The sequence below is a fragment of the Mauremys mutica genome, chromosome 1 (genome assembly GCF_020497125.1).
Source record: "Mauremys mutica isolate MM-2020 ecotype Southern chromosome 1, ASM2049712v1, whole genome shotgun sequence".
NCBI lineage: Eukaryota > Metazoa > Chordata > Testudines > Geoemydidae > Mauremys > Mauremys mutica.
The window spans coordinates 179411532-179438919 of NC_059072.1; the positions used below are offsets into that span (position 1 = coordinate 179411532).

At 40.9% G+C, this 27388-nt stretch overlaps 1 protein-coding gene and 1 long non-coding RNA gene across 2 annotated transcripts; both read right to left on the reverse strand.

The window, feature by feature from the left end:
• Nucleotides 1-1677: 1677 nt before the first annotated feature.
• Nucleotides 1678-22008, reverse strand: CHMP2B (charged multivesicular body protein 2B). Its single transcript, XM_045002072.1, has 6 exons — nucleotides 21857-22008; nucleotides 16070-16161; nucleotides 7004-7198; nucleotides 4468-4570; nucleotides 2791-2897; nucleotides 1678-2628 (listed from the first exon to the last, which is right to left on the reverse strand). The coding sequence occupies exons 1-6, from the start codon at nucleotides 21888-21890 to the stop codon at nucleotides 2515-2517; spliced, it is 645 nt and encodes a 214-aa protein (XP_044858007.1). The 5' UTR covers nucleotides 21891-22008; the 3' UTR covers nucleotides 1678-2514.
• On the reverse strand, nucleotides 17268-21532 carry LOC123361880. The gene is made up of 3 exons (XR_006576263.1): nucleotides 21476-21532; nucleotides 17534-17625; nucleotides 17268-17351 (listed from the first exon to the last, which is right to left on the reverse strand). It is a non-coding gene; the product is annotated as an uncharacterized LOC123361880 (long non-coding RNA).
• Nucleotides 22009-27388: the final 5380 nt, after the last annotated feature.

A 27388-nucleotide genomic window follows, 5' to 3' on the forward strand; every position in this document is an offset into this window, starting at 1 on the left:
CCACCCCCCTTTGCAGGTCATACGTATTCTTGGCTCCTAATATTTCCCTTTGTAAGGCGAAGGTGATGCCTTTTAACATTTATATTAAACTTTGTGGTGGGACAGAAGTTCCACTAAGCTGTAGTAGGGTGCCACTACCAATAAAAGATATTACCTCACCCACTTTGTCTGACTAATGATAAAAGCAACTGAGCTTTGAATTAAACAATTTGAGAGACTGTTTTAAACAGTAAAGGAGCATTGTAGACAAATGGTTGATGAAATATGGGGCACATAGCAATATCAAGCCCAAAGCAAGAAATACTCATTTTTGCTTTGCGAAATGACCATTTCACTGCTGTTTCAATGGTATTTAAGTGCACAGTATCTAATACTTACAGCAATAATCTTTGCTCTGATTGCAGCAAAAATAAATTGGGCAGGGAGGAGGAAGGTGAAACAGTGAAGAGGGGAGTGGGACTAGAGTAGGGTCAGCAGTTTTCAGCTACCTTTTTTTTTTTTTTTTTTTTTTAAGCTCAGCTAGGGCGACCAGATAGCAACTGTGGAAAAAACGGGACAGCGGGTGGGGGGTTATAGGCACCTATATAAGAAAGTCCCAAAAACTAGGACTGGCCCTATAAAAACAGGACATCTGGTCAACCTAAGCCCAACAAGCTAGTGCTAAGGTTCAGTGTGTGCAGAAACCTCCCCATTCTACCAGCAATAGTAACAATCAAATTTAAAAAAAAAAACTGATGGAATACACAACTAATATCCCTACTAAGTGATCATAATCTTTTGTGATGTTAAGTCCATTATTAGATAAACTTACATGCAAGACCCCACCATCAGGACAGCCATTGTGGGAATAAAAGCTTTTATTAGATTTTTACAAAATAAATTGTAAAAGAAAATTCACCCCCAATGTCAGGGGTGTATGTGTGTATTATGTACACTTGGGGCCAAACAATGCATTTGGAACGTGCATGTTTTCTAGTGAAAACAGCATTCTGTATTTCCACACCAAAACCTAGACCTGGGCTCACAAACTGATGTTTATAACTTATTTCCCTGCTCAGTCCTGCATTGGCAGATGTAACAATAGCAATTCCACTCAGGACTTGCTTCCCCACTTAGCACTCTGATTAAACGGCTTCCCCTTAAAGCCAGTGCTATTCTATGGACCTGATGATGATACAGATCAGAGACCGTGGAAAACCTTAGAATCTGAGCCTGTCCTATTATACTATTATCCAAATCACTTGTCTAACCATACCTTCTATTGTACAATGTAATGCCCAGCATTTTTTTTTAACCTAAAAGGAGTAATTATAGGCATAAGGCAGCCAAGTTATTCTGATAAGATTTAGATTTCACCTGCCAATATGCAATCATATGTACCTTTGTAAACAATACTGTATCTTTAAACAGTTGTTATTAGGGGATAAGTACTGTAAAATATATACACATGAGATTTCAGGCAAGATTCCTTTTCCAACTGCTGAAGTACTTTATATATGAACTTCAGCATGGACTGCTATCAAGTGTAGATGGACTTTTGAGAATATTTTGTACCTGGCAATAACTGCCTTAACAGTAGTTACTTCACCCATTAACGATTAATACAATTTTGAAAAATCAAGAGGGTATAAGCAAGGTTTTATATACACAAAGGCACAACAATCTGTTGAAGTTAGCTATGTTACAGTACAATACAGTTTATTCAGTGCCTTTCATGCAAAATATTCACTAAAAATATTTAGTTCAAGCCTCTTCCACTGAAGTCACTAAGAGCTGGATTGCACCCATACCCTTCAGTAAGTAGTAAAATTGTCTAAGAATGAATCAACTCAAATTTACTAAAGACAACGGAAAAACAAAGCTATAATTGCCTACACTTACTAGTGTCAAGGTTCTCTCTCACCAAAAGAAAAAGGTTATCCCTTTTCAAACTGAAAGCAAGTGTAAAGACAAGATCATAAAATATTCTAAGAACTTTCCATGTGTAGTGATTTTATAAACACTCCAAATATTATCCAGAGAAATGCTGTCAACAATCATAGGATGACAATTTCAAAAAAGCTAAACAGATGAAGATCTTATATTATAATTGTTATTTTTCCAAGTCTGCTCGCCAGCCAACATTTTGCAAATTAAAAAACGCCAGTGCTGCTCAAGCAACTAAGTTGTGGGGATAAACATTGAATGCAACACAACCCAAATTTAAACCTGGTGTAAATGGATGTACTCGTTTATCCTAGATCTCAATCTGGTGTTCAAAAGAATCCCACATGCAAGTTATCTATTCATGTCATCTGATAAAGCAGTTTTTCAAACAATTTCAGGAATTCAGTGCCACTGATAATGGTTCTCTGGCAAGAAATAAGCTTTTTTTTTGGCATGAATCAGCTTATTTCTGAAGCCTTCCGTTCTCCTTTTAAACCAAAGTACATTAGTTGTATTGAAAATGTGTACATTTTACATCTGTCTGTAGTTGAATAATTGTTAGAAGGCAGGCTGTATATTGTCATCAGGCTAATCTACTCCCAAAGCTTTGAGCTGCCGTTCAATCTCTTCATCTGAAATGGTGGTAGTTTTTGATGCTGATGCAGATGGTAAGCCTCTGGCAGCAGATGGTGCTTTGGCCATCTATTAAAGAAACATACAAACTTCACTTAGTAAAAACAATATGCACTGTGACCATTTGACTTCTAGCACAGAACTACAAAATGAAAGCTGTTAGGATGACATTTAAAAAAATAAAAATAAAGGAAGGTGTTTGACCCTACCCAAAAGAACATTTATCCATACCTTTCCTGAGATTTCAATTCCAATTTCATCAAGCACTTGGTTCACAATATCCTGGCTTTCTTCTTCTTCATCAGAGCCCTCAAAGATATCATCCAAGGTATCATTAACTAGGAAGGAAAATAAAAGCCAGAGCTGCATTAGTACAGAAAGATTAGTGTTCACAGAATAAGTGGGAAAATAACTAAAACCCACTGTTCTTCTACAGTCCTACCATGCAGCAGTAGTATCACTAAGTGAGACGGCAAGAGAAAGGAACATACACTGTGTGCATTTGCAGAACAGAACTGCATCATCTAGCACCACATGCTGGCAACCTAGGAGTGCTCTGCCTACCTCTGCACTTTAAATCTTGCCCCTGAAGTAGTGCTAACAATTGCACTAGGCATTAATGTGCCAGCACTTTACACAGAGGTTTGATTTCACCATTTTTCAGAAAGGATTTCGTTTCAGAATTCTTTGTTAGATTTAAAAAGCAAACCAATTAAAAAAAAACCCTCCACATCCCGCTGAAAGACCTTGTTTCTCTCCCCGCTCCCCCAAATTGCGGAAATCTAACTAAGGGGTTGGTGCATCGATGCCTACCGCCATAGTATAAATTTTAAAATTCTGCCCATTTCCCCCAGCAGAGGCAAAGCAGTGGCAGATTTTACGATGAGAAGAATGCTGTGTCAACAGTAGCCAGTAGCAAGACCAGTGTGGCATCACTGACACTTACAATTACAGATAAATTAATAAGCCATTGTGGTAATACAGAGAAAAGGGTGGCTCCTCATATCCAGTGTAAGTGGGCGGATAGGGTTCCAGGCTGTGTTTGACTGCTTTGTACCACTATTTTGTCCATTATTGTTTTATATGTAGAAGTCAGTTGCTGGAAGGATAGTTCTAAGGACTCCTGCCCTTCTACCCAAAACACTTTACAAGTTCTACATAACCCTGATTGCTACAAGTGAGAGGCCTTCAACTATTCTCATTTACAGATCAGTGTGTACACCAACATCTACAGGCAAAACCCAAACTTTAAAATTAAACCTAAAGCTCAGTCATAACTCCAGACTAGATGGCGGAGTTGCTTAGCTGTATACCAATACTGAAGTCTTCTTCATTTCCAGAATTCCAATAGCCAGGACATATTCTTCTTTGTAAACAAGAGCAAATATATTTGTTAACTACATATTACTATTGCACTCTAGTCTTTCGTTCCTTCTCAAAAAGCAGAAGAGCTTGTGCTATTGCTTCTCTCTCCTTGCACAAGAGCAGCAACTCCCCATGGCACTTGCTGACATGAAATTTCTACTATCTGTGAAAAACAGTATGCCATCTCGGTTATTCCCCAGGGTCTGAATTTCTAATTGTTAGGTTAAAAGGATATTCCCTCGGTTTAGTTGATTCAAGTAGTAGGTATTACACCTCTTCTACAGCTCTCTCTCTCAGTGCCTCTTTCAATTTTTCTGTTCTCATTTTTACAGGTCTTTCATACAACTATACACACAGTACTGTCAAATACCCAGAGTAACCATGCAGAAAGTGAAACATTTTTCCCTTTAATCATCGCTTATTGATAGTAATCTCATGTGTTGTTAGTAATACTCAGAAGTGGCATTAAGGTGTGCCTACCCGGTTTAGTTGTCTGATAGTGTCAATGCTTGCTGAAATTATTTACTAGAACGCATAACTTACTCATTTCCTCAGTCATTTCCATCTTCATGTTTTCCTTCTGGAAATTCTGCATAGTTTGTAATGTCTTTTGAGGGTCCATCTTCTTGTTAACAGATTGCATTGTCTAATATTAGAGAATATTAATCATAAAATTGCACAAATTTGTGCAGTACACAGAATATGCAAAGTTAAGTGATTTCTAGTCTAACAAACCTGGGGTCAGGTTCTGCATGCTTTGCACATTTAGATTCCCACTTTAGTGGGAGCTTTGGGTGCATATGGAATCCTCAATTGGTCCCTTGTCTAGTAATTAATAAAATCTACTACTGTGACTAGCGCAGTATAAACAACAAGCTAGACTTTTTTCTTAATTTAAGGTCACTTTTCTGGCTTGCAGGATGAGCATAGGGGAGGAAGAGAAAAGTTCCATAATTAGGTAACTAATTGTTATCAGACAGATGGAAATGGCAATAATGTTTAAAGCAAGTTAAGAACACTTTCATCAGTCACCACTAGGAAGAAGGCATGAAGTCATTATGATGTTTCTCCATATAGGATAAATGTAGTAGCAAATATGAAGTTTCTCCTAATAGCAAACACCAGGGTGTTCAAAAGTCAATAGTACAGGTTGAACACTTGGTATCACTTAGGAAAACCTCCGCTACACACTATTAACCTTACACAACATAATATTTTACCAAACTCCATGGCATTGATTACCAGAGGTGAGTAAAAACCACATTCATCCAATACTACTTCCTTTTTGATTCATTAATATAAAGCTATGGTATTGTGTCACCACAAAGCAGCTTCCATGTCAAACACTAAATTGTGATACCCTGTATGTGCAAAAAAATAAAGGAAGTAGCCTCTTCATAGAAAGTGCTATATACACTTTAGGAACAGATGGACAACTAGTTTAAAAGGATACATTAAATAATTGATATATTAGAAACGTAAAACTGAAGTCTTTAAGGGAAACGTGTCTGCCTTCATTTCTAATTTTGTTTAACTTGAGAAAACAAAGCTTTTTGTTCTCCTTTTCCAATTCAAGGGTTGTCAGTGGATATAAATACATTTTTTCTGGGGGGAAAATATTCTCCAATCAGAGAAGTGTGTTCTTTAGTTTTAGAGACCGTAAAATTCAGTGTTCTATTTACAGATACATTTATGGACAAGATATTGGAAATTGCTTACTCATCTCATTTGTTGAGGCAGCTAGACAGTGAGTTGCATCTGATTTTAATGGAATGTTGTATGCCTGTAGATCTTGGTATGGGTTAGAGAACACTATGGCTCCAAAATTAAGTCAGTGTTTTTAGTTCTGTATTTTTTACTGCATTAACTGAAAAAGTTAACCATTAGGTGGCCAAAATAACAATTCTCCTTCAATCCCCATAATGTTGCATAGCTCACCGATGAACCTGCTTCATTTTTTTTCAAATCTGTTAAGATCTGTATTTATTGACATTTCTACTGATTTTGTTCCACCACTGTGATTATACCACTATGTTTGCTTTAAGAAGTTTAATCTAAAACATTTGAAGGATAAAGAGCCCAGAGAGAAGAACGCTCAGCTAGAGAGAGATGTGGTAGTTCTAAAAAGCAAGATTAACTTCCTCACATATGTGAAGCTGTTTTCTGAATGACGAGCAAGGAGGTCACAGGAGAGAAAGAAGGTGCATGCTAGCATAAACTGTCTTGTTTAACTTGATCAAGGAGTCAGCTGTACCATCTCTTGGAGGAAAAAAGGCCTACTGCACAGCCACTGCTTTAGATGGTTGAACCTGTTTTTGTTTTTTTTAAACTTTATTTTTGTAAAAACACATTGTTCATAGTGGCCCTTTAAAAGCAAAGTCTTCCTAGCAGCTACTTCTTGCATCAAATCAAATTACAGTGCGTTAGTTTTATGAGACAAGAAGCAAAACAATTTAACACAATTTCCTTGGTGTGCAGAGGGTGAAGAGGAAGGAGAATTCTAGATCACTGAGCCATTTAGAAGTGTCAGCCAGAAAGTAATGCCTCATTTTCACATAAGTCATAAAGCTGGGTGACATACTGCCTTGATTTTTAGAATCAGTCTACCCTACTTTGGCTTTATCCACTAGAACCAGTTACATGACAGACAAAATTTACAGGCAAGACATTGCATAATGAAAAGCTATTTGTTTGTTAGTCTACTTAATTACCCTCTGTACCAAGACTTACAGGATCCATTTTAATCATTACCCAGGCACTAACACTGAACAGCTTTCTGGGCTATGACAAAGATTTTATAAGTCAACTGTGTGAGAGCCTGCTAGTTTAAATAGCAGATATTGACCAGCAAGATATGAATGGCTAATTTAGTGTTTTTCAAAAAAGAATTAATATTTGTCCTGTAAACATCTCACTGCTAAATGTAGCATTACACAATACATTTATCTCCAGCTAATTTTTCCAAGGTAACATTCAACTTGTAAAGACTTTTGCAAGCTACCTATTGTATTTGTTTCAGTATGAAAGTGTCCATGAACATGAATTACATTTAGACATTTATATTGATTTAACTGCTCACTTTTGCTGTGGTTGACATAGCTCCTGCCATCTTCATCTGGGAATTCATCACTTTCGTTTGAGTTGACATGGAGGTGACTTTTGAACTAACAGCATAGGTTCGAGTTTTCTGTTTTCGCAGTTGCACCAGCTGTTTTGCTAGAACCTTGCAGGCTTCTTTGTTACCAGTCTTTGCCATTTTCTTTATTTCCAGTTCCTATTTTTAGAAAGGACAGTAGCTTTTAGATTCACATTAAGTGAACAAGAATTCTGTAGTTATACAACTAGACACTTTTTAATAAGTGCTAGATTGGATAAATTAACCACACATTCACAAACCTCTTCTTTGAGAATGAAGGAATTGATAAATGATGCAAGAATATTTCCCTTTCCCTTTCTAGCAGAAGTCTATGGCTACGTCTACACTACCCGCCGTATCGGCGGGTAGCGATCGATTTTTCAGGGATCGATATATCGCGTCTCATCTAGACGCGATATATCGATCCCCGAACGCGCTTATATCGATTCCGGAACTCCACCACCGCGAACGGCGGTGGCAGCGTCGATATGGAGAGCCCCGGAGATCGATCCCGCCCCGTGAGGACGGGTAAGTTATCGATATAAGATACTTCGACTTCAGCTACGTTATTCACGTAGCTGAAGTTGCGTATCTTATATCGATTTTTCCCCTTAGTGTAGACCAGTCCACTAGTAAGAAAAAAAGTTAATAGATGACAATACTCTATCACTAAAAGAATGACTCGCGTTATACTGTGGGAATGTGCACTTCTCTGACATACCATTTTTTACATAGAGGGAGATATTACTTGTGCAATTCTGACATGGTGTCATATACAGAGAGTTAAAGTGTACTTTAAGAGATCCTTTAGTTTACTGGCTATACATGTTTAGTTTACTTAAATATACATGTTAAGAACTAACGGTGACCAGCGCCATTGCCAATTCATCTCCTCCTTGGTCTTTTAACGTATATCTACACAGCAAAGAGGAATCCACAGCTGGCCCATGAAGCCAACTTGGGCTCGCAGAGCTCAGGCTATGGAGCTGTTTCATTGTTGTGTAGAACTGCAGGCTTGGGCTGGAGCCTGGGCTCTGGGATGCTAGGGGTGGGAGAGTCTAAAGGTAAGCCTCCACTGCATCTAGACACGTGAGGCTGGCCCATGATAGCTGACTTGGACTATGGAGCTGTTTAACTGCATTGTACAGTAACTCCCCACTTAACGTCCTCTCACTTAACATTGTTTCGATCTTGCGTCCCTGTTCAATTACAGAACATGCTCCATTTAAAGTTGTGCAATACTTCGCTATAACGTTGCTTGGCAGGCCCCCCCCCCATCAGCTTCCCTATGCCCCCCTCCCGCTGGTAGACCCCGCGGATCAGGACCTTCCCCCTCCTGCCCCCCTGCCCACAGCAATCAGCTGGCTTGCGGTGTTCAGGAGGGAGGGCGGAGGAGCAAGGACACAGCATGCAGGCTCCCCCTCCATAGGCACCAACTTTCTTCAGCACCAGTGGGTGCCCCCGCCCCCTTCCCTGCCCCCATTCCAACCCCATCCCAAGGTCCCCACCCCCTCCCCGCCCCTATTGGATCCCTTCCCCAAATCCCTGCCCCTTCTCCCTCCCTGCCCCGCGAATCAGCTGTTTTGCAGCACAAGCGCTGGGAGGGAGAGGGAAGAAGCAGGACGCAGCAGCACGCTCGTGGAGGAGGTAAGCTGGAGCAGGGGGGACAGGGAGCTGCCAGCACCCACTGATTTTTTTCCATGGGTGCTCCAGCCCCGGAGCACCCACAGAGTCAGCACCCTATGTTCCCCTCCCTCCCCTGCCTCCCGAACACCGCAAGCCAGCTGATTGCCGTGGCAGGAGGGGGGGGCGGGTGAGTCTGCGCACCGTGTCCTCGCTCCTCCCCCCTCCCTCCTGCCCCCTGAACGCTACAAGCCAGCTGATTGCCGAGGGCAGGAGACAGGGGAGGGAGGGGGGAGGAGCAAGTATGTGGCATGTGGAGTAAAGGGGGAGGAGGGGAAGAGAAGAGGCAGGTTAAGGGTGGGGGCTTTAGGGAAGGGGTGGTGTGGGCAGGCCGAGGGTTGCGGAGTAGGGGAAGCTGCAGCTGCTGCTGCGCAACATGATTCTCCTAGCCTACAGCACCTTCAGCCTCCTTGCCTGCCTCATTGTCTGCAGTGCCCGTGGGCTGTGCCTGTGTGAGGTAAGGCGGGGGCACCTCCCAACTACAGTACTGTACTGTATGGCAAAAAAAAATTACCCTGGAACCCAACCCCTCATTTACATTAATTCTTATGGGGAAACTGGATTTGCTTAACATCGTTTCACTTAAAGTCACATTTTTCAGGAACATCACTACAACATTGAGTGAGGAGTTACGGCAGATGTTCAGGCTGGAGCTAGAGCTCTGGGACCCTGCAAGGGGAGAGGATCCCAGACCCCAGGCTCCAGCCTGAGCCCCAACATCTACACCGCAATCAAACAGACCTGTATTCTGAGCCTGAGCCCGCTGACACAGGTCAGCTGCAGGTGTTTAATTTCAGCGTAGACATACCCTTAGACCCTCCTCTTGCATCGCCTGCTGCAACCTAGTGGCCACATAAGCAACAGAGCATACTTGAACAGGTTGTAGGTCCCAGAAAAACTTTACCCTTTAGCACCTCTCCTTAAAGATTATGGAGTTTTATTTTCTTGGCAGGCAGACTGCATGAAGTAACCCGTGAAACAGTTGAAGTCCAAACTTTCCCCTGCCCCTCAGGATTTAACTCAATCATTTTAGCGCATAATAAATGCAGTGTGCCTTGTCTACACTGCCACAAGCTAACATCACACCCTAAATCCTAGTCTAGGCAAAGCCTATGCCCAGATAACTCTATAAGCAATATAGGGAGCGGATACAAGACTAATTAATCTAATGGAGGCAAGGAAAGTTTTGCACCCCGACTTAAGAGTTCTTCACAGAACATGGTGATCAATTTGATCACTATATAAAATCCTCATACCAAGCATTTTATTGAAGAGAAAAAAAAATAGGGCTCATCTCTAATTTGCCATAATGTTACTGACTGAACATATACAATTAACGTGTCACAATTGTGACACCTTTTTCCTCGGGGAATTGGCAATAAGTAAAACTATGTGTAATAACAGCATCCCAGCTCTTGGTGGGAAAGCACCTGCCAGAAAGAGAGGTGCTTTACCCTCCCCTGAATGCAACAGATGTCTAAGAGGCTGCTATGAAGCATAGCCAGTTGCTCTGCGATAGTAAATAGTGGCCACCAGACTACAGCATATAGACACTGAAGAACCAACAGCAAGAGATACACAAAGCTGCCGGAGATGCTCCAAAACAAAAGGTAACTGATTAATTGCTTTGGTTTTACCACTACGGCAGAGACAACATCCTGTGGCCATAAGAGATACCTCATGTGTAAGAAATAACTATAAATACTGAAGTATTATAGGAAGATAATATTTTGAAACTGGTACAATAGCTTAGCAGAAATTGCTTCATACAACCTCCCCCCCTTTTTTTTGACAAAACTAAATTTCATGAGATATTTGCAATTTTACCAAAGAAAATACAAGTGTGCAAGTGAAGTACATGAGATCAATAGAAAAGTACTGTGGGCATGAAATGGAATGGTAATCCTGTTTTTGTAGCCTACATATAAGAGATGAGTGCACTTTACAGGGTGCTAAAAATGTCACTGAAACTATCATGCTTTTTAAATACAACTCCAATATTATGTGTTTAAGATAAGAGTGACATGGGAATGCATATTTTGGACACAGATTTCCAAGTGTTATAATAGCAAATGTTAGGAAGCACTAGTTTTCCCAGTTAAATACATCAGTTCTTGTAGCCCACATATCTCATTATGGTATGAAAAGCACACTTTCAAGATGAAACATTATATACTGTAAATGCCAAGTATTACTAAACTATTAATTACAAACTGAATCTGTGCCAAGGAATCAAGTTGCTATATGGCTGATGTATTCATAACTAACACTAATTCTGAAAGTAAATGACAAGATTAATCCACGGTTCTTGTATTTATGAAGAAATTTTAAGCCAGTTGATTACAGCCAGTCACATGTTACTACTTCTCAAAATTCAGCAAGTCAACAGTATAGTAAACAGGATACAATATCGATCAGACATCAGAACTGTCCACACTATCCAAGTAAAGACATAAATATAAAAATAGTAAATAATCGTAACAATGCTATCACAGAGCAACATCTACTTTAAAAAATATTTGCTTTGCCTCTCTATTTAAGTAGCAGCAAAAGACCATTGTTACAGGACAATGTTCTGATTCATTGACAATTTCCTGCTCTTTTCAAATGACAAGCGTACCAGGCTTTGAAAATTCAGATTCCTTAGAGTCTGAGCTGCAAGGATAACAATAGAAGATTGTGTCTTTCAAAGACTTGTTCTCTTCACCTCTTCCTTCACAGGAGAAAAAAAATGCACAAATAATATATTTCTGGAGCAAGTTACTGACATGAGTGCATTCAAAGTTTCAAGGTGAATTTCTTTATGGAAATCAAGGCACTAAAAGAAATAATGGTAGCTTAACCATCTACACAATCGATCAGACATATCTTAAATCCCTAGCAAAGGATAAAATTTCCAAGAATAGTCATCTTTGAGGCTCTCTAATTTTTCTCATGCCAAAACTGATATACACAAGATCTGCCACCATACGAGGCAATGTCTTATTAACTATTAAACCAGGGAATGGACTGTCACTTAGTTTTTCTACACAGTTTTTGTGTCATCTATCAAGGCATGTAATTTGACGTACATCTCCACCAGTATAGGTATGAGGTGACATAAAACTAAAGGACATGTTCCAACAATCAAGCGTTCAATGAGTGAGTTATCCCAGTTATGTTTAATAAAGTCAGCTGATTGTAGGGAAATTCTACAAAGACCATAGGAATAACTACATCCAGATAACAACGTTAGACTTTGTCTACAGTTGCTGTGAAGTTATGTTGTGTTTGGAGATGATGAAATGTCCTACTGAAGGTAAGCCCTAATATTCTCTCTGAAACTCTCACCACTGATGTTCATTTAAACCTAAGAACTGAGAGCACTGCTTCCAAAGCTCATGGCCCTTGCTATCGAGAACGGAAGGGTCATGTCTGGGATAGAATTCCCAACAACTCACATTGGAATGCAAAGCACTAATGCTGGGCTACTGAGTCAACAGTATATTCACTTGCTGCCAAAGAACTCTGCAAGACAAATTCATCCATAGGGCAATTGATGTTTTAATATTTTAAAACAGGTTATGAAACATTGGCCCAAATTTACCAATGCTACTGGACAAAAAAGAATCAGGTTATATCATGAAAAACAGCACAGCTTCTGACTCTGCACTTATTAGAGAATCAGGAAGACTAAGGGTATGTCTTCACTAGCAACGTTAAAGCGCTGCTTTAAAAAAGACCCACCCCCATGAAGGGAGTAGCTACCAGGGCTGGGAACGCAGCTCCCAGTGCTCGTGCATTGTCTATACTGCCACTTTACAGTGCTGAAACTTGCAGCGCTCAGAGTTTTTTCACACCCCTGAGCGAGAAAGTTGCAGCGCTGTAAAGTGGTAGTGTAGACAAGGCCTTAGACTTAGACTTTAAGGCCAGAAGGGGCCATTATGAGCGTCTAGTCTGACCTCCTGCACAATGCAGGCCACAGAATCTCACCAACCCACTCCTGTATCAAACCCCTAACCTATGTCTAAGCTACTGAAGTCCTCAAATCATGATTTAAAGACTTCAAGGTACAGAGAATCCTGCAGCAAGTGACCTGTGCCCCACACTGCAGAGGAAGGCGAAAACCCCCCAGGGCCTCTGCCAATCTGCCCTGGAGGAAAATTTCTTTCCAACCCCAAATATGGTGATCAGCTAAATCCTGAGCATATGGGCAAGACTCACCAGCCAGACATCCAGGAAAGAATTCTCTGTACTAACTCAGATCCCATCCCATCTAACATCCCATCACAGGCCACTGGGCATATTTACCACTAATAACCAAAGATTAATTAATTGCCAAAATTAGGCTATCCCATTATACCATCCCCTCCATAAACTTATCAAGCTTAGTCTTGAAGCCAGATGTCTTTTCCCCCTCACACTGCTCCCCTTGGAAGGCTGTTCCAGAACTTTAGAAACCTTCATCTAATTTCAAGTCTAAACTTCCTGATGGCCAGTTTATATCCATTTGTTCTTGTGTCCACATTGGTACTGAGCTTAAATAATTCCTCTCCCTCCCTGGTATTTATCCCTCTGATATATTTATAGAGAGCAATCATATCTCCCCTCAGCCTTCTTTTGGTTAAGCTAAACAAGCCAAGCTCTTTGAGCCTCCTTTCATAAGGCAGGTTTTCCATTCCTTGGTGTAGTGGGGCAGCTGCCCCACTCCTGGAGAACAGGGGTTAAAAGCAGGCAAGCTAGACTGATTGGGAAAGCAGCCACAGCTGTGGCCAGCTTATTCAGGGCCCAGCAGGCCCTGATAAGAGGGCTGAGGGGCAGGAGCTGGAGGAATAGGGCAAAGGAGCTGGGGGAACTCCAGCCTGGCAACTCCCCAGGCTGCAGGCCTTGTGCAAGGCCTAAGGAAGGTACTGGGGCTACAGAGGTGCAGCGTGGGAATAGACAGCAGCAGCTAGTCCTAACCCCCTTGCCAATGATGAGTGGCCATTACAGACAGCTGTCTTCCCCAGTGAGTGAGGGGCTAGATGATGACTGGCAGTAGCGGTGGGTTGAGAGGATTGGGGGTTTCCCTGGAAGGAGAGACCCAGAATGTGGAGGTAGAACCCTGAGGAAAGGGACACAGGGGTCCAGGAGGGGGACAGGGCCTGAGATAGTAGAGACACCCGCTGGTACAGGGGGCTCCAAAGGCTGGAAAGAGCTAATTCACAAGATGACCAGCAGGGGGTGCCATGCCGGTGAGTCTTCACTTCGCTACACTTGGATCATCCTAGTAACCCTTCTCTGTACCTGTTCCAGTTTGAATTCATGCGTCTTAAACATGGGAGACCAGAACTGCACACAGTATTCTAGATGAGGTCTCACCAGTGACTTGTATAATAGTACTAACACCTCATTATCTCTACTGGAAATACCTCGCCTGATGCATCCCAAGACAGCATTAGCTTTTTTCATGGCCATATCACATTGGTGGCTCATTGTCATCCTGTGATCAACCAATACTCTGAGGTCCTTCTCCTCCTCTGTTACTTCCAACTGATAAGTCCCCAGTTGATAACAAAAATTCTTATTAATCCCTAAATGCATGACCTTGCACTTTTCACTATTAAATTTCATCCTGTTACTATTACTCCAGTTTACAAGGTCATCCAGATCTTCCTGTATGATATCCCGGTCCTTCTCTGTATTGGCAATACCTCCCAGCTTTGTGTCATCTGCAAACTTTATTATCACACTCCCACTTTTTGTGGGAAGGTCTGTAATAAAAAGATTAAATAAGATTGGTCCCAAAACCGATCCCTGAGGAACTCCACTAATAACCTCCCTCCAGCCTGACAGTTCATCTTTCAGTATGACCCGTTGTAGTCTCCCCTTATACCAGTTTCTTATCTACCTTTCAGTTTTCATATTGATCCCCATCTTTTCCAATTTAACTAATAATTCCCCATGTGGAACCATATCAAATGCCTTACTGAAATCGAGGTAAATTAGATCTACTGCATTTCCTTTGTCTAAAAAATCTGTTACCGTCTCAAAGATCATGTTGCTTTGGCATGATCTACCTTTTGTAAAACCATGTTGTATTTTGTCCCAATTACCATTGACCTCTGTCCTTAAATACTTTCTATTTCAAATTTTTTCCCAAGACCTTGCATACTACAGATGTCAAACTAACAGGCCTGTAGTTACCTGGATCAATAGGAGCTATGTTAGCAATTCTCCAGTCATACACTACAACCCTTGTTACTGATTCATTAAAAATGCTTACTAATGGGCTTGCAATTTCATGTGCCAGTTCCTTTAATATTCTTGGATGAAGACTATCTGGGGCCCCTGATTTAGTCCCATTAAGCTGTCCGAGTTTGGCTTCTACCTCAGATGTGGTAATATCTACCTCCATATCCTCATTCCCATTTGTCATCCTGCCATTAGCCCTAAGCGCCTCATTAAAGACTGAGGCAAAGTATTTGTTTAGATATTGGGCCATGCCTAGATTATCCTTAACCTCCACTCCATCCTCAGTGTTTAGCGGTCCCACTTCTTCTTTCTTTGTTTTCTTCTTATTTATATGGCTACAGAACCTTTTACTATTAGTTTTAATTCCTTTTGCAAGGTCCAACTCTACATGGCTTTTGGCCTCTCTCATTTTATCTCTACATGTTCCAATCTCAATAAGGTAGCTTTCCTTGCTGATCCCTCCCATCTTTCACTCCTTGTAGGCTTTCTGCTTTTTCTTAATCACCTCTCCGAGATGCCTGCTCATCCAGCTTGGTCTACAACTCCTGCCTATGAATTTTTTCCCCTTTCTTGGGATGCAGGCTTCTGATAGTTTCTGCAACTTTGACTTGGAAATAATTCCAAGACTTCTCCACTTTTAGATCCATAAGATCTTCAGTCCAATCCACTTCCGGAACTAATTTCCTTAATTTTTTAAAGTTAGTTTTTTATTTCAAAGGGGCTGTCTCCTAAAGTATAATGGTGAAACACTATAAACTAACTAATGTAGATAGTGGGGAAAGTCAAAAAGACTTTGAAGACTGTCATTTAGGTATGAGGGAGAAAGTCTATAAGGTGCCACAGGACTCTAACAGAAGTACTGGCGCATAAGCTTTCGTGGGTAAATACCCACTTGGTCAGAACCAGGTATTCACCCACGAAAGCTCATGCTCCTATACTTCTGTTAGTCTATAAGGTGCCACAGGACTCTGTCGCTTTTTACAGATCCAGACTAATACTGCTACCCCTCTGATATTCAGGTATGAGACATTCTCTTGCCATTTATTTTAATTTCAAACAAACATTTACTTGTGTGTTTTAAAAGGGTAAACTAAAATTCTCTGTTCTACTTACCAGCTGTTTTTCCTGTTTCTCCAAGGCTGCTCGATCTCTGGTTATAGTCCTCTGTGTACCTCTTAACTCTCGATTCTGTTCCTTTATTACATCTGGAAAGGAAATATTTATAGTTGGTAAAATAATTCTTCAGACCCAGTGCTTTACAGTATTGAAAGATATGATAAAAATCAAATTTTTATTACAAAAGTAAAGCATGCATCTCCTACTGGGACTATAAATATCAAATATATGCAATGATGTTAGAATATAAATTTACATGTCTGAAATACTATCTTAAATTTCAACACTAGAGGCCAAGTTTTCCTTTTATACCAGTGAAACTTAAGTGGCTTCAATGGAGTTTGTACCAGTGTAACTGAGAGAAGTGTTTGGCACAATAGACTTCTATATTCCATAAACATGTCTCTTTTAATCATGCAGGAAGTGTCAAGAACAACTTCCCCATGCAGAAAACCATATCTCTAACTCCTTGGCTCACATTGCTGTGAAATAGTACTCCTTATCTCAGCCACTGTAGCCAAACTATTCAGTGGAGAGGTCCATGAGGTTTGGGATGATAGGGTTGGGGAAAGGAATCCTCCCTCCCCACAAATAACTGCTCCAGAGCTGCTTTAACAGAGCAATAGTATTGGTTCCTGTTGCATCTTCTCTATAGATCAGGGAAAAATGTGATAGATGTGAATCCCCAGGCCCTGCTTCCTTCCTTACTCACTGAGGTGCACAGAGACCACCACAAGATCCTGCCCTTCCCCATATGCAACAAAGCTGCACTTATTCAACTAAAAGTCAAGCCACAAGAGATGTGACAAAGAATTGGTTGAAAACTGGTCAAGTCTTTTATCCATTCCTGACACCCTCTTTGAGAGGAACAATTCTATAAGGTAGTAATCCAATCTAAACAAATATATAGCAGTACTTAAAGGATGTGCCTACCATTTAACCAAAAGTTAACAAAATTTAGCTAAAATTTTCCCCAGCCAATAGGACAGCCAGAAAAGGAACAATGTTTAAGAACATGCCCAAAAATACAGCTTTGCTCCCAGCTGTTCAGGGATCCATTATGGGGAAAGTTAGTGGTCTCGCAATCCAGAAACTAGTTTTGGACATGTCTATCCACACCTTTGTTAAGCAGCCTTAGAGAAGCCGGGGATGGACTGGGAATGGTTGGTCACTGAATTACCTCTTACTAGTTTCGCCCCTTAGGAGGGGATCCGGGCATAGGAAGATTGATATACAGTGGTGGAGTGCAGCAGCTTGAACTGCTGTGCACATTCTGTATCTGTTTTGAGGAGAAAGTTCTGGAAATTGAATTCCTGCAAAGGCGGTCGCTTTAATGCTAAATTTTCGTTTAAAGGAATTTAACAGGTGAGTGTGTCTGCAACTTTGGCACCCATGGGGGTTGAGGTTTGAGAAAGCCCACTAAGCACCTCTTAGAGTTTCTCTGACTACCATGACACTTACACTTGGCAGACACTCAGTTCTTCTAGGACCTGGACAACTGAATCAACAGGCACTCAGCATTAGGACTTCACCTAAGATCCCCTTTTGCACATCTAAATGGAACACAAAGGGAAAATGGAGAAGTGCTCCTTTCCCTTGCCTTGCCAGGATTTTTTTTCCTTAAAGTTGATTTTGAGGACATATCAGTAATTTAAGAATCTTTACAAGCATATAGTTACTTTTAACAAACAAAAACAAGGAAATTTGGGATAAAGGTTAGATTTAGTAAACACTCCTCATATCTGGAAGAATAGAAATTTAGCACTGAACTAAACTACACAAACTACTTTTCCAATACTCTGTCAACATTTTCCTTAGAATATCAGAAACTAACATCCATCCACAAAAGCCCCTTTTGTCACATCAACTACCACAAAAACTAGAATGTTTTACCCCTAATCAACAATAGGGGTGTCCATGTAGTACTGAATATCTAGATAGGTACTATGGTGAGAGGATGGTATAAAAATCTGAGCACCTTCCAGAAGGATGGGCACTTTCAGTAGTGAAGTGTCATACACAACAAAATAAAAGCCTATTTTTACACATTCAAAGTTAGACAAATAGCACACTTAACTCAATCTTCCCCACTCATCATTAAAAGCCAAATCCTGTAAGGTGTTGCAGGCACTCCACAATGAGTGCCTCACTAGATTGGGTCCTATGATTCCATTTGCCAACAGATTATCATCAATATGTGATGTCATAGAAATACTTTATCATATACAAGCTCCCTAAGCCCAGATCATGAAATTTTAGCATGTGCATACAGAAATTGAAGGTTAGCATTATAACAAAACATCACACTTAATGTAAGACCTTTATGAAACAAATATGAACAATACTCTATTGATGACCTTTGTATACTGCTCCTGCAAACAACAGAAAATGACATCTGAGGGCAGAGACAGTTCCTTAACTATCTTCCTTACAGGATAGTGCAAATTGCTTTCAGTGAGTGCAAGAAAATAGTTTCTTCATACTATTGTATACATAGAAGCTTTATGGAATTTACTTGATAAAGTGTATATATTAAAAGCAAATTTCAATTTATGATATAGAACCAGTCATTTCAGCTTCCATTAAAGATTTGTCTTCATTTGTTAGGCTGCGTAGGCCTTACAGTGAATATTAAAATGTACAGAAGAATTTATTCCTAAAGCAGAACTCCCTTTCCGCTGTTGGAGGGACAAATAGTTCTCCTGAGTATAGGCTGCATACTCAAAGCAGCCTCCTATATTGCTCTTATTTTGCAGAATTCTAAAGAGTAAAAAAGTCAGCAAGTACTGGAGTTTAATGCTACTGGGTTTCCTAACAGAGAAAAAAAAGTGCTTGAATATGAACCAAGATTCACAAGAGTTGAATTTGCATACCTAAACATACTATAGTGTATTATTAGAATGATTTAATACCAATAGCAGTTGATTTTTGGTATGGTTAGAAGGCTTCTTCTAGTCTATTTTATAAGAATTACATTTATATGCTTATCTGATTTTCGCACTGTAAGACATGCAAACAAGTTTGGATTTGAAAACATATTCAGAAATGATGCCCCTTTACATGACTTTTCATCTGATTTAACCGCATAATAAATAACACAGAATTTGTTGTTTCACACTCAAACATTTAAATGTAACATAAAAAGAAAGATGAATAAGTTACTCAAAGTTGTGCTGTGATGAGAAATCAGGAACCCTTTTCAGGTTTATATTGTAAAGACAGGACAACCTCCATCTATTAAAAAAGTATGTTTAAAACAGTCTGAAAAGGAAATAATTTTCCTATAATCAAGTCTACATCATGGTTTTGTATTCCACAAAAGCAAACACACACTTGTCTCAGTATGCTGCTATTTTCCTCATTTACTTGGGTAACAAGTGAAATGCAATCTAGACAGGCTCAATTACTGTCAGATGACTAAAGCATGAACAATAAGCAGAAACTGCAGCCATAGTCTTCATTTTAAAGCATACGTCAGTCTTCCTGGAAAAAAAAGAGTAGCGATTCAGATTCTTCCTTCCCAGATGTGCAAAGACACTGCAAGCCATCTAAGTCTGAAATTATTTCAGCAGTAATAGGCTCCAACAAAATATTTTAATGGAATCTTAAGAGGAACACACACTGCACAAAAAACTGCTGCTGAATAATTGTTTTAAGCCTAAGAAGAAATTATCTGAAAAGAAAAATGATATTGAAAGGGGCCATTTTAGTCATGTTACTGCTTCCAAGACCCCACAAGTAACATTTTCAAGAAACACTTTTCAATGGACATTGAGTAGACAGCCAATATATGAAAAATAAAGACTGAAAATAAAAACAATGTATTTTGGCCCAGCAGAGAAACAAGGGAAGAAATTCAAGAGATAAGCATCAAGCATGAGCTCTGTCAAAAATACTTTTAAAAGAGGACTTTACCAGAGGGAGAGGGATGAAATTTAACTATGCTATATATAGTTGAGTTTAAGAACACTGAGAAGAAATAGTGATGGAAATATATTTCTATATAAGACTAGCATGGATAGTTTTACTCTACAGGAAATATTCCTTTTTGTTAGAAAACTTGCAGAGTAGAAACTGAACCCATTAAAGGCACTAGCATTTTAAACAAGTTAGAAGCCAGGGAAAAAGTGAGCAGATTCATTTTCTTTATATTTCTGCCGCCACAGGAGATTCTCAGCTACGTACTTTAAAAGAACTACAGCAACAGACAATTGATAGTAACTAGCATTAACAGTAACTAGAGGCACATCCATTTGTTTCTGCAAATGAAGAATCCAATAGAAAATGAGAGCTTGTAATAGCAAACTGTCACAGGGGAATAAAACAAAGGGTGAGATCCTTAGCCCTGTTCCAGAAGCACAAAAGGGATGAAAAGGTTTTAAACAGCAGAAACTTCCCTCTCCTTGCATATGGAGATCACCAGGTAGCACAAAGGGACAACTCCATACCACCTGCTCATATCACCTTCATGCCCAATGTATGGTGCATTCCATAGACGTTTGAGGCACTTTCCATTCCTGAAACCCTAGGCTGGCAACTGTCCCAAGGGGGCTGAACTGGCCCTCATGATCAAAGCAAACAAAAAGGTGGCAAAAAATTCACTTCTGAACTCCTCCCTGCTTTGCACCCAAAATCTCTTCCAGACAAGAAATGGAAAATACTAATCTTTGCTTGATGAAATACAACTGGCTGATACACAAAGCATCACTTTTTGTGCCCTGTTTTAGAGTGAGACTACACATGGTTTGCTAGGTGATTTTGCATAATCAGTTTCAAAACTCTTGCTGATAACAGACAAGCAACTCTCCTTCAATTAAGCCCACCTGCCTACTGGAGAATATACAATGAAGCAAGAAATGTTCTTATGAGGGGAATTAAGCTGCCCTTTTTTTAAAGTATTTAAAAGGACGTTCTTATTTCTGCATTGGATTTAATACTTTGTCGGTAAAACTTATTCCCCCAAAATAGCAAGATTAACACTTTAAATCTCTATATACAAACAATAGACAGTAAACCGTGATTTGATAACTACAGAACACCAAGAGCTCACAGCTAAATACCAGTCTCTTTGAACCTGTAGCAATGTTTATCTGCTCGTCTCTTCACCCAACAAACAGAAAAGTGTTCTCAGAGAACAGAGCAACTTGTTTCCATGGCTCCCCTGATTGTTTAAGTTAGAGATATTTTTGTATCACTTCGAACAGCTAAAAATATATTTGGTCTAAAAAACAAAGACAACCAACCAACCCACCCACCCCCCTTTTCAAAAACCAGGTTCTCTTTAGGTTCGACCCAACTCTATTATCCCGGGGCACCGCCCTGAGGGGTCACCCCGCGTTCTTGGAGACCGAGCAAACATGTTCCCCAAACTGTACTGGGCAAAAAAAGTTCCGCTTTTACTACACGCGTCCTGCCTCCTGCAACCGACAGATCAGCTGCCCCTGACGCTTTCAATACGTGGGGAGGGTACGTGTGTCTCCCTCTCACACCCACACGCCCGGTTATAGATGAGTCACGCCACTTGCACCTTCCCTCCCCCTTGTTTTCCGACCAGCCCAGATCAACACACACGCAGCCGGGACCGAGTCCGTGTGACCCGGCCGGGGGGGGGATCGCGCTCAGGGCCCCCGCCCCGCGGGAACGGGCAGACGGAGGGGCCCGCGGGAGGCTCCGCGGGAAGCGGCCCCCGGGCGGGCTTTGGCCCGCGGGATCAAGGCCCTTCCTGACCGGGGGGGAGGCGAGGGGCGGGCGGACACTGACACCCCCCCGCTCCGCCCCGCTCACCATCCACCGTCTTCTTCTTGAAGAGCGAGGCCATGGCGGCGGCGGCGGGCAGCGAGAGCCGGACTCGGAGCCCCGCGCCGCACCCGGCTCCGCGAGTCCTTCCTGCTTCTCCGGTGACCGCCGGGAGGCGGGCGCGGCCCCGACGCAGAGACCCGCCCCGCCCCGCCGGGCCCGGCTCCGCCTCCAGGCCGGGAGGGGGGAGCGGCCCCCGCCGCACCCGCCGGTTCCTCTCTGCGCGCCCGGCGCCCTCCTCCGGCTGCTGGTCCCGATCCCCTCCCCCGGCTCCCTCGTCCTCATTCCCCCTCGCCCCCCAGCTCCCTGCCCTTTCCCCATTGCCCTGCCCCCCTCGTCTCCGTCCTACCTCCTCTTCCCTCCGGCCCTCCCCCAAATGACCCCCCAGGCCTCCCCCCTAGGTTTATACTCTCCCCCCCCCAACACGCAAACACTTTGGTGCTGGTAAAGCTTCTCGCTAACAGGAGACCCTACAGACCCGCTGGGGCAGAGCAGAGAGTTATAGGGGGCAAAAGGGCAGCCGGGCATGTTGGGAAAGGAGAGGTGCTGCTGGAGTCACTAGAGGCGGGGGAAGCGCTGATCCCAGCTGATCAGCCCCTGGTGGTGAGCAGCACAATGTAAAGGTTAGGGAGAGGGGTGCACTAGCGCCTGGCAGGATGGGCACAAGGGGGCAGGAGGAGTCAGTGACACAAAACAGATTCTGTCTGGTCAGACAGACCCAAGAGAAAAATGCAGCCTGCCATTCCTATAACACTGTTCCCCTGCTCAAACAAGGGAGGTGTCTCTCTTGTACTCAGACATTAGAGCTGGGTCTGTAACCAGAGGATGGCCTCTATCAAGGGAGGCTAAGGAGGTGCAACTATTTCATTCACAAATGTCGGGGGTTGGGTGGACTCTCATGTAAAAACCGCTTGGTGGCTGACACATGTCTGTGAGAGGCAGCGATCTGATTTACTTTGTTAATTAGGAAGAAGATGGAAGATGTAGGAGCTCCACTGGCAAAAGGTGGGTGAAGCAGTTGGAGCACTCTGTTGCAGTAAAGGGAGGATGGAGAATTGAAGAAGCTGGGACTTGCCCCCTGGTAATTTTAGAACCATCACTAAAATTATCAAGCACTACTCTCTCTTTAACGCAGGGTTGTCACCCATCCTAATATTTTCTAGCATCATCTCAACGTTTGGATAGAATCATCCCACGACCCACAAAAACAGCTTTCTGGACCTTCATGAGTCCCTACATCATTTCAGGGCTGGAGAAAAGGTCCCATGTCTAAATCTCTCACAGTAGTATAAAGGGGAGAGTGCTTCTTGACTGTAATGACATAGTGCTGCAAAATGAAGTTTTGAGGTACCATCACACTTCTTATCAACATCTTGATTTAAACCTTAGAGTTACATTTTTTTAACACATTCCATCATTTCACTCTATGCATCATTATATATGTATATATATCAGAAATGGTCCTGGTTGTCATACTTGTCAAGGGTCAGCTCCTGGGACCTATTTGTATAAAGAAAACACAAATATTGTACTTTGTGGATTTTCACATTTTACATGTTATAGATTTCTGTCTGTACACCTTTTCAATGGTTTAGCTGTGTACAATTCAAAAGGGAGTTGCAAATTTGAGATATTGTCATGTATAAAGCTTTCATGTGTATGATTTATAAAATCCATAATGTTGGCATACAGATCATACTCTCAGGTAATAAGATGTAACATCATATGAATATTAAATAAATGGAAGAAACAAACTTAAAAGTCTGTGAAATCTTTACAACCACAAGGTAATTTTAAGTTACCTTGCTCCCAGACATTACTATACCTAAGATATTTACTAATTTTCTGAGATGAACTCCTATTTGAGGACAATACATACTGCAAGATATAAAATAAATGAGTATAGAGTACTTAGTAACAATGTTCTTGTTTTTCAGTGTCAATTCACATCCATAATTCTTAATAATCTAGTTCATGATGTAGGATTAGTGTCCATCATGGACAAGCATCTCAATATGCAACATAAAAGTAAAAGATCTTGGAGCTACTGTACAGGCTGCTGAGCTACCGATCTGAATAATAGCATTCCTTCATTCCTCATTTTTTTTTTAAATAGTGGTTTCTTCATAGGCTTCTAAACAGGAAACATATTATCATAATACAGCAGTGAATTCCATCACTAGATCCAAACTTGCGCTGAAAGAGATTTATAATTCATTTTCTAATTTTCTGTTTCTAATAGCATAATCAACCAGACTGTATAACCTTGCATGGAAATAATTTTTCTATTGCAACTTCACATTTTAATCACATCCTAACAATCCACATGGATGAAGGCAGACATGCTATTTACTTTATGAAATATGTTTAATTTCCTGGAAATAATTTTTTTATTACAACTGACAAGTTTTCATTGTTCTTCACATGGCCTTTTATTAATACACTACAAGGTATCTTTAACAGCTTTCACTAGGCTAGGGTTTCGATTGTGTGTAATGTCATAACCTCCTTGGAAAATTAGGGATATACTATGAGAGGGGTAAAATGGATCATCCAGTGTACATCCACATTTCAAATTTCTTGCTCAACCCCTGCTAATATCCTTCCAATACTTAAAGTGGAAGCGGAGATACAGGAGTTTTTCCACTAAATGTTTATCAGTATTTGCATGCTGGTTATGAGACAACAAAAATAACTAACCAGTATATTGGGCCTGAAAGAAAAAACAGAATTTGATTTCAAATTTTCACATCACTATAATGAGTAAAACCAATACCTAGGTTTTGAACACTCGAGGATTAGGGGGGGCTCATAATTTGGATTCAAATCCACATTTCCTGTTTGGATTCAGTGTTTAAATTTCTCTAATATATCAACAGCCAGCTAGCTATTTTCTCTCCTTTTTTTCTATTGACATTCATCTGTCTACACAGTTGGGTTCTCTGCAGCTGTGTATCTTTATCACTGGGTATTTTTAAACTAAACAAATTAACTAAAGGAAAAAGGCAGGCAAACTATATTTCTTTGGTACAATAGACCTATTGTCCTGCTGTGCTAAGGTGAAGAAAGAGGCTTTAGGATTCTTGAGGTGGCTGCAATGTTTAAAGTATCTATGGCTAACCACTGACTTATTCATGCCACAAGGCTAGTGGTAGTATGTTGTCACATGCTTTGTTCACACATATGGAATCTAGATATAAGGAACACAAATAATGGGTTTAAAACACCAGCTCCATTTTGTAAATATAGGCCCCAGTTCAACAAAGCACTTAAGTATGTGGTTAACATTAAGGGGTAACTGCTTATTCAGTGCTTTATAGTAAGAGAGCTCCTTCTGTGCACACAGTTATATGCTAAAGTCTTGGTTTTTGTGTTTTTGTTTTTCTTTAGGAATATTGTATCCATGCTGGAGGACTTATTTGAAGACCCCAGAACTGGATCATAAGCTTTCTCAGCCGTCACATGAAGGTGTAATTGTGTTGACTCTCACACAAAGAGAACATTTCTCCCATCTTTGTGAGGTATTTGAGTTAAATACTTGTTAATAAAAACTAGAGTTTTAAACCATCTGACTAAAATTACTTCCACGCTCAGTAGCTCACCTTTTATTTTCTTTTTATACCATAAACAAGATATGAATGTGTAATGTAAAAAAGCAGGAGAAGGGGAAAAAACCCCAACCCCAAACCCTTTAATGATTTCTTTATAAATCATAAAGACAAAAAAGGATACTTTCACCCTCTCCTTGCCCATTGAAGGTCACCTTTAAAGTCACTCGGAGAGCAATAACCCACCTGATGGCTCTATATCTGAGTTTCAGTAAAAGAGAAAGCAGAGATCGTTTATTTTCCTTATTTGTTGGGTGCAACGTAAAAATGAGTCACCCAAACGGGTTTGGGAAGATGATGCAATGTCCACATGCTAAATTGAGATTGAACACTTGTGAATCAGACTATTATAAAAAGAAGGTGTTGGCTATGAAAGGCAGAGATTTTGCTGGCCATTGAGCCAGCTGTACCTCCCAGAGAGGCATCTACATATCACAGTGACTTGTACCTTAAAAGGACTTTATTCTGCCAAGTGCTGAGTACTTTGCTCTGATCCACCCAAGCACTGAAGCTCATGCTTAACTTTAAACACATGAGTACTCCTATTGATTTCAGTAGAACCACTCACATGTGTGTAGCTAAGTATGTGCTCAAGTGCTTGGATGGATCAAGGCCAGAGTGCTGAGTCCCTTGTCGTGATGAAGCCCTATATGCATTGGTACATAGATCGAGCTGAGAGATGTGAACCTTAGCTAACAAGCTGAGGCAGACTGAAGAGGGGAGACCACATGAGTTACCATGAGGCAAACACAAGGTTTTTTTCTGTTCATACTATAGGTTCTGCACTGGCTATTTTAAGCTTCTTGCCCACATACGTAAGAGAGGTAGAGAAAGAGGAAATAGAAAATCAGGGGAGGTGGAATGAAAGAAAAGATTAGAGAGTGAAATAAATATATTATGTATTATTTATACAGTGCCTGAAGAGTCAAGTTAAGAAATAAAAAGACGTGGTCCCTGTCCCGAATAGCTTACAGCCTGAGTCACTGAGCCTGCAAATACTTACATATGTGCTTAATTTGCTACCATGAGTTGTCTAACTGCAAGCGGTAATACAGTTAAGCACTTGCATGTTTGCTGGATCGTGATCTAATGCTAGTTAGGGCTTCATAACTGGTGATAACAAACAGTGGCACGATGGGAGCGGGAGAGAGAAAGGAAAGGGAGACAGAGGTGACAGTGATAGGTGGTCAGGCCCCAGTTCAGCAAAGCACTTAAGTATGTGCTTATTTCTGACTGCTGTTGCTCAATAATGTACATAGGCATGTGCTAAAAAGTTAAGCACATGCTTAGGTGCTTTGCTGAACTGGGGCCCATATGAATGTCTGGATGAGGTTTAACCACTGTTTAATTTACTTATTTACTTTAAGATGGAGTGGGTGTTCCAGAGTGGGGAGGAGATGGGAATACATTTAGAGGGGCTAAAGTTTGGGGGATTGGAAGGAGTTGGAGAGGAGAATGTAGGTATGTTTGAGTGCCAGGATGAAGATGGCGGGGTCAGCACCACGTCGGAAGAGAAACCAGGGGAGGCTCAGGGAGAGTTGAAGATTTGTGAGAGGGAGAAAAGGATGATAAAAGATAGATTACTGAATTTATTTAACAGAAAAATACCAAAGTCTTGTCACTAACATATTTACTGCTTGCTTGGTATTGTTTCAAAGCTTCCCCTACTTTGCTTAAAATTAAGCAAAGTGGCTCCCATCTGTCTTCTAAGAACTCAAATAGTGTTGTGAGCAGTTCATCACCTTCTCATTTTACAGATTGGACAGCTTCCCAGAAAAGAAATTTACAGTATCTAAGAACTGGTGAAAGCTCATAAGAACCGAAAGCTACCAAAGAAAGAAAATATTTAGTCAAACGTTAGGGTCACCAAATACTCAGACATTAAACCATTCTTTAAAAGTAAACTTCAGTT

Coding starts and splice junctions, on each gene's coding strand:
- CHMP2B (XM_045002072.1), bottom strand. CDS start 21,890: ATGGCCTCGCTCTTCAAGAAGAAGACGGTGGATG. Junction 2,898..4,467: donor GGAAATGACTGAGGAAATGA/GTAAGTTATGCG, acceptor TTTCCTTCCTAG/TTAATGATACCTTGGATGAT. Junction 2,629..2,790: donor GAATTGAAATCTCAGGAAAG/GTATGGATAAAT, acceptor TTTCTTTAATAG/ATGGCCAAAGCACCATCTGC.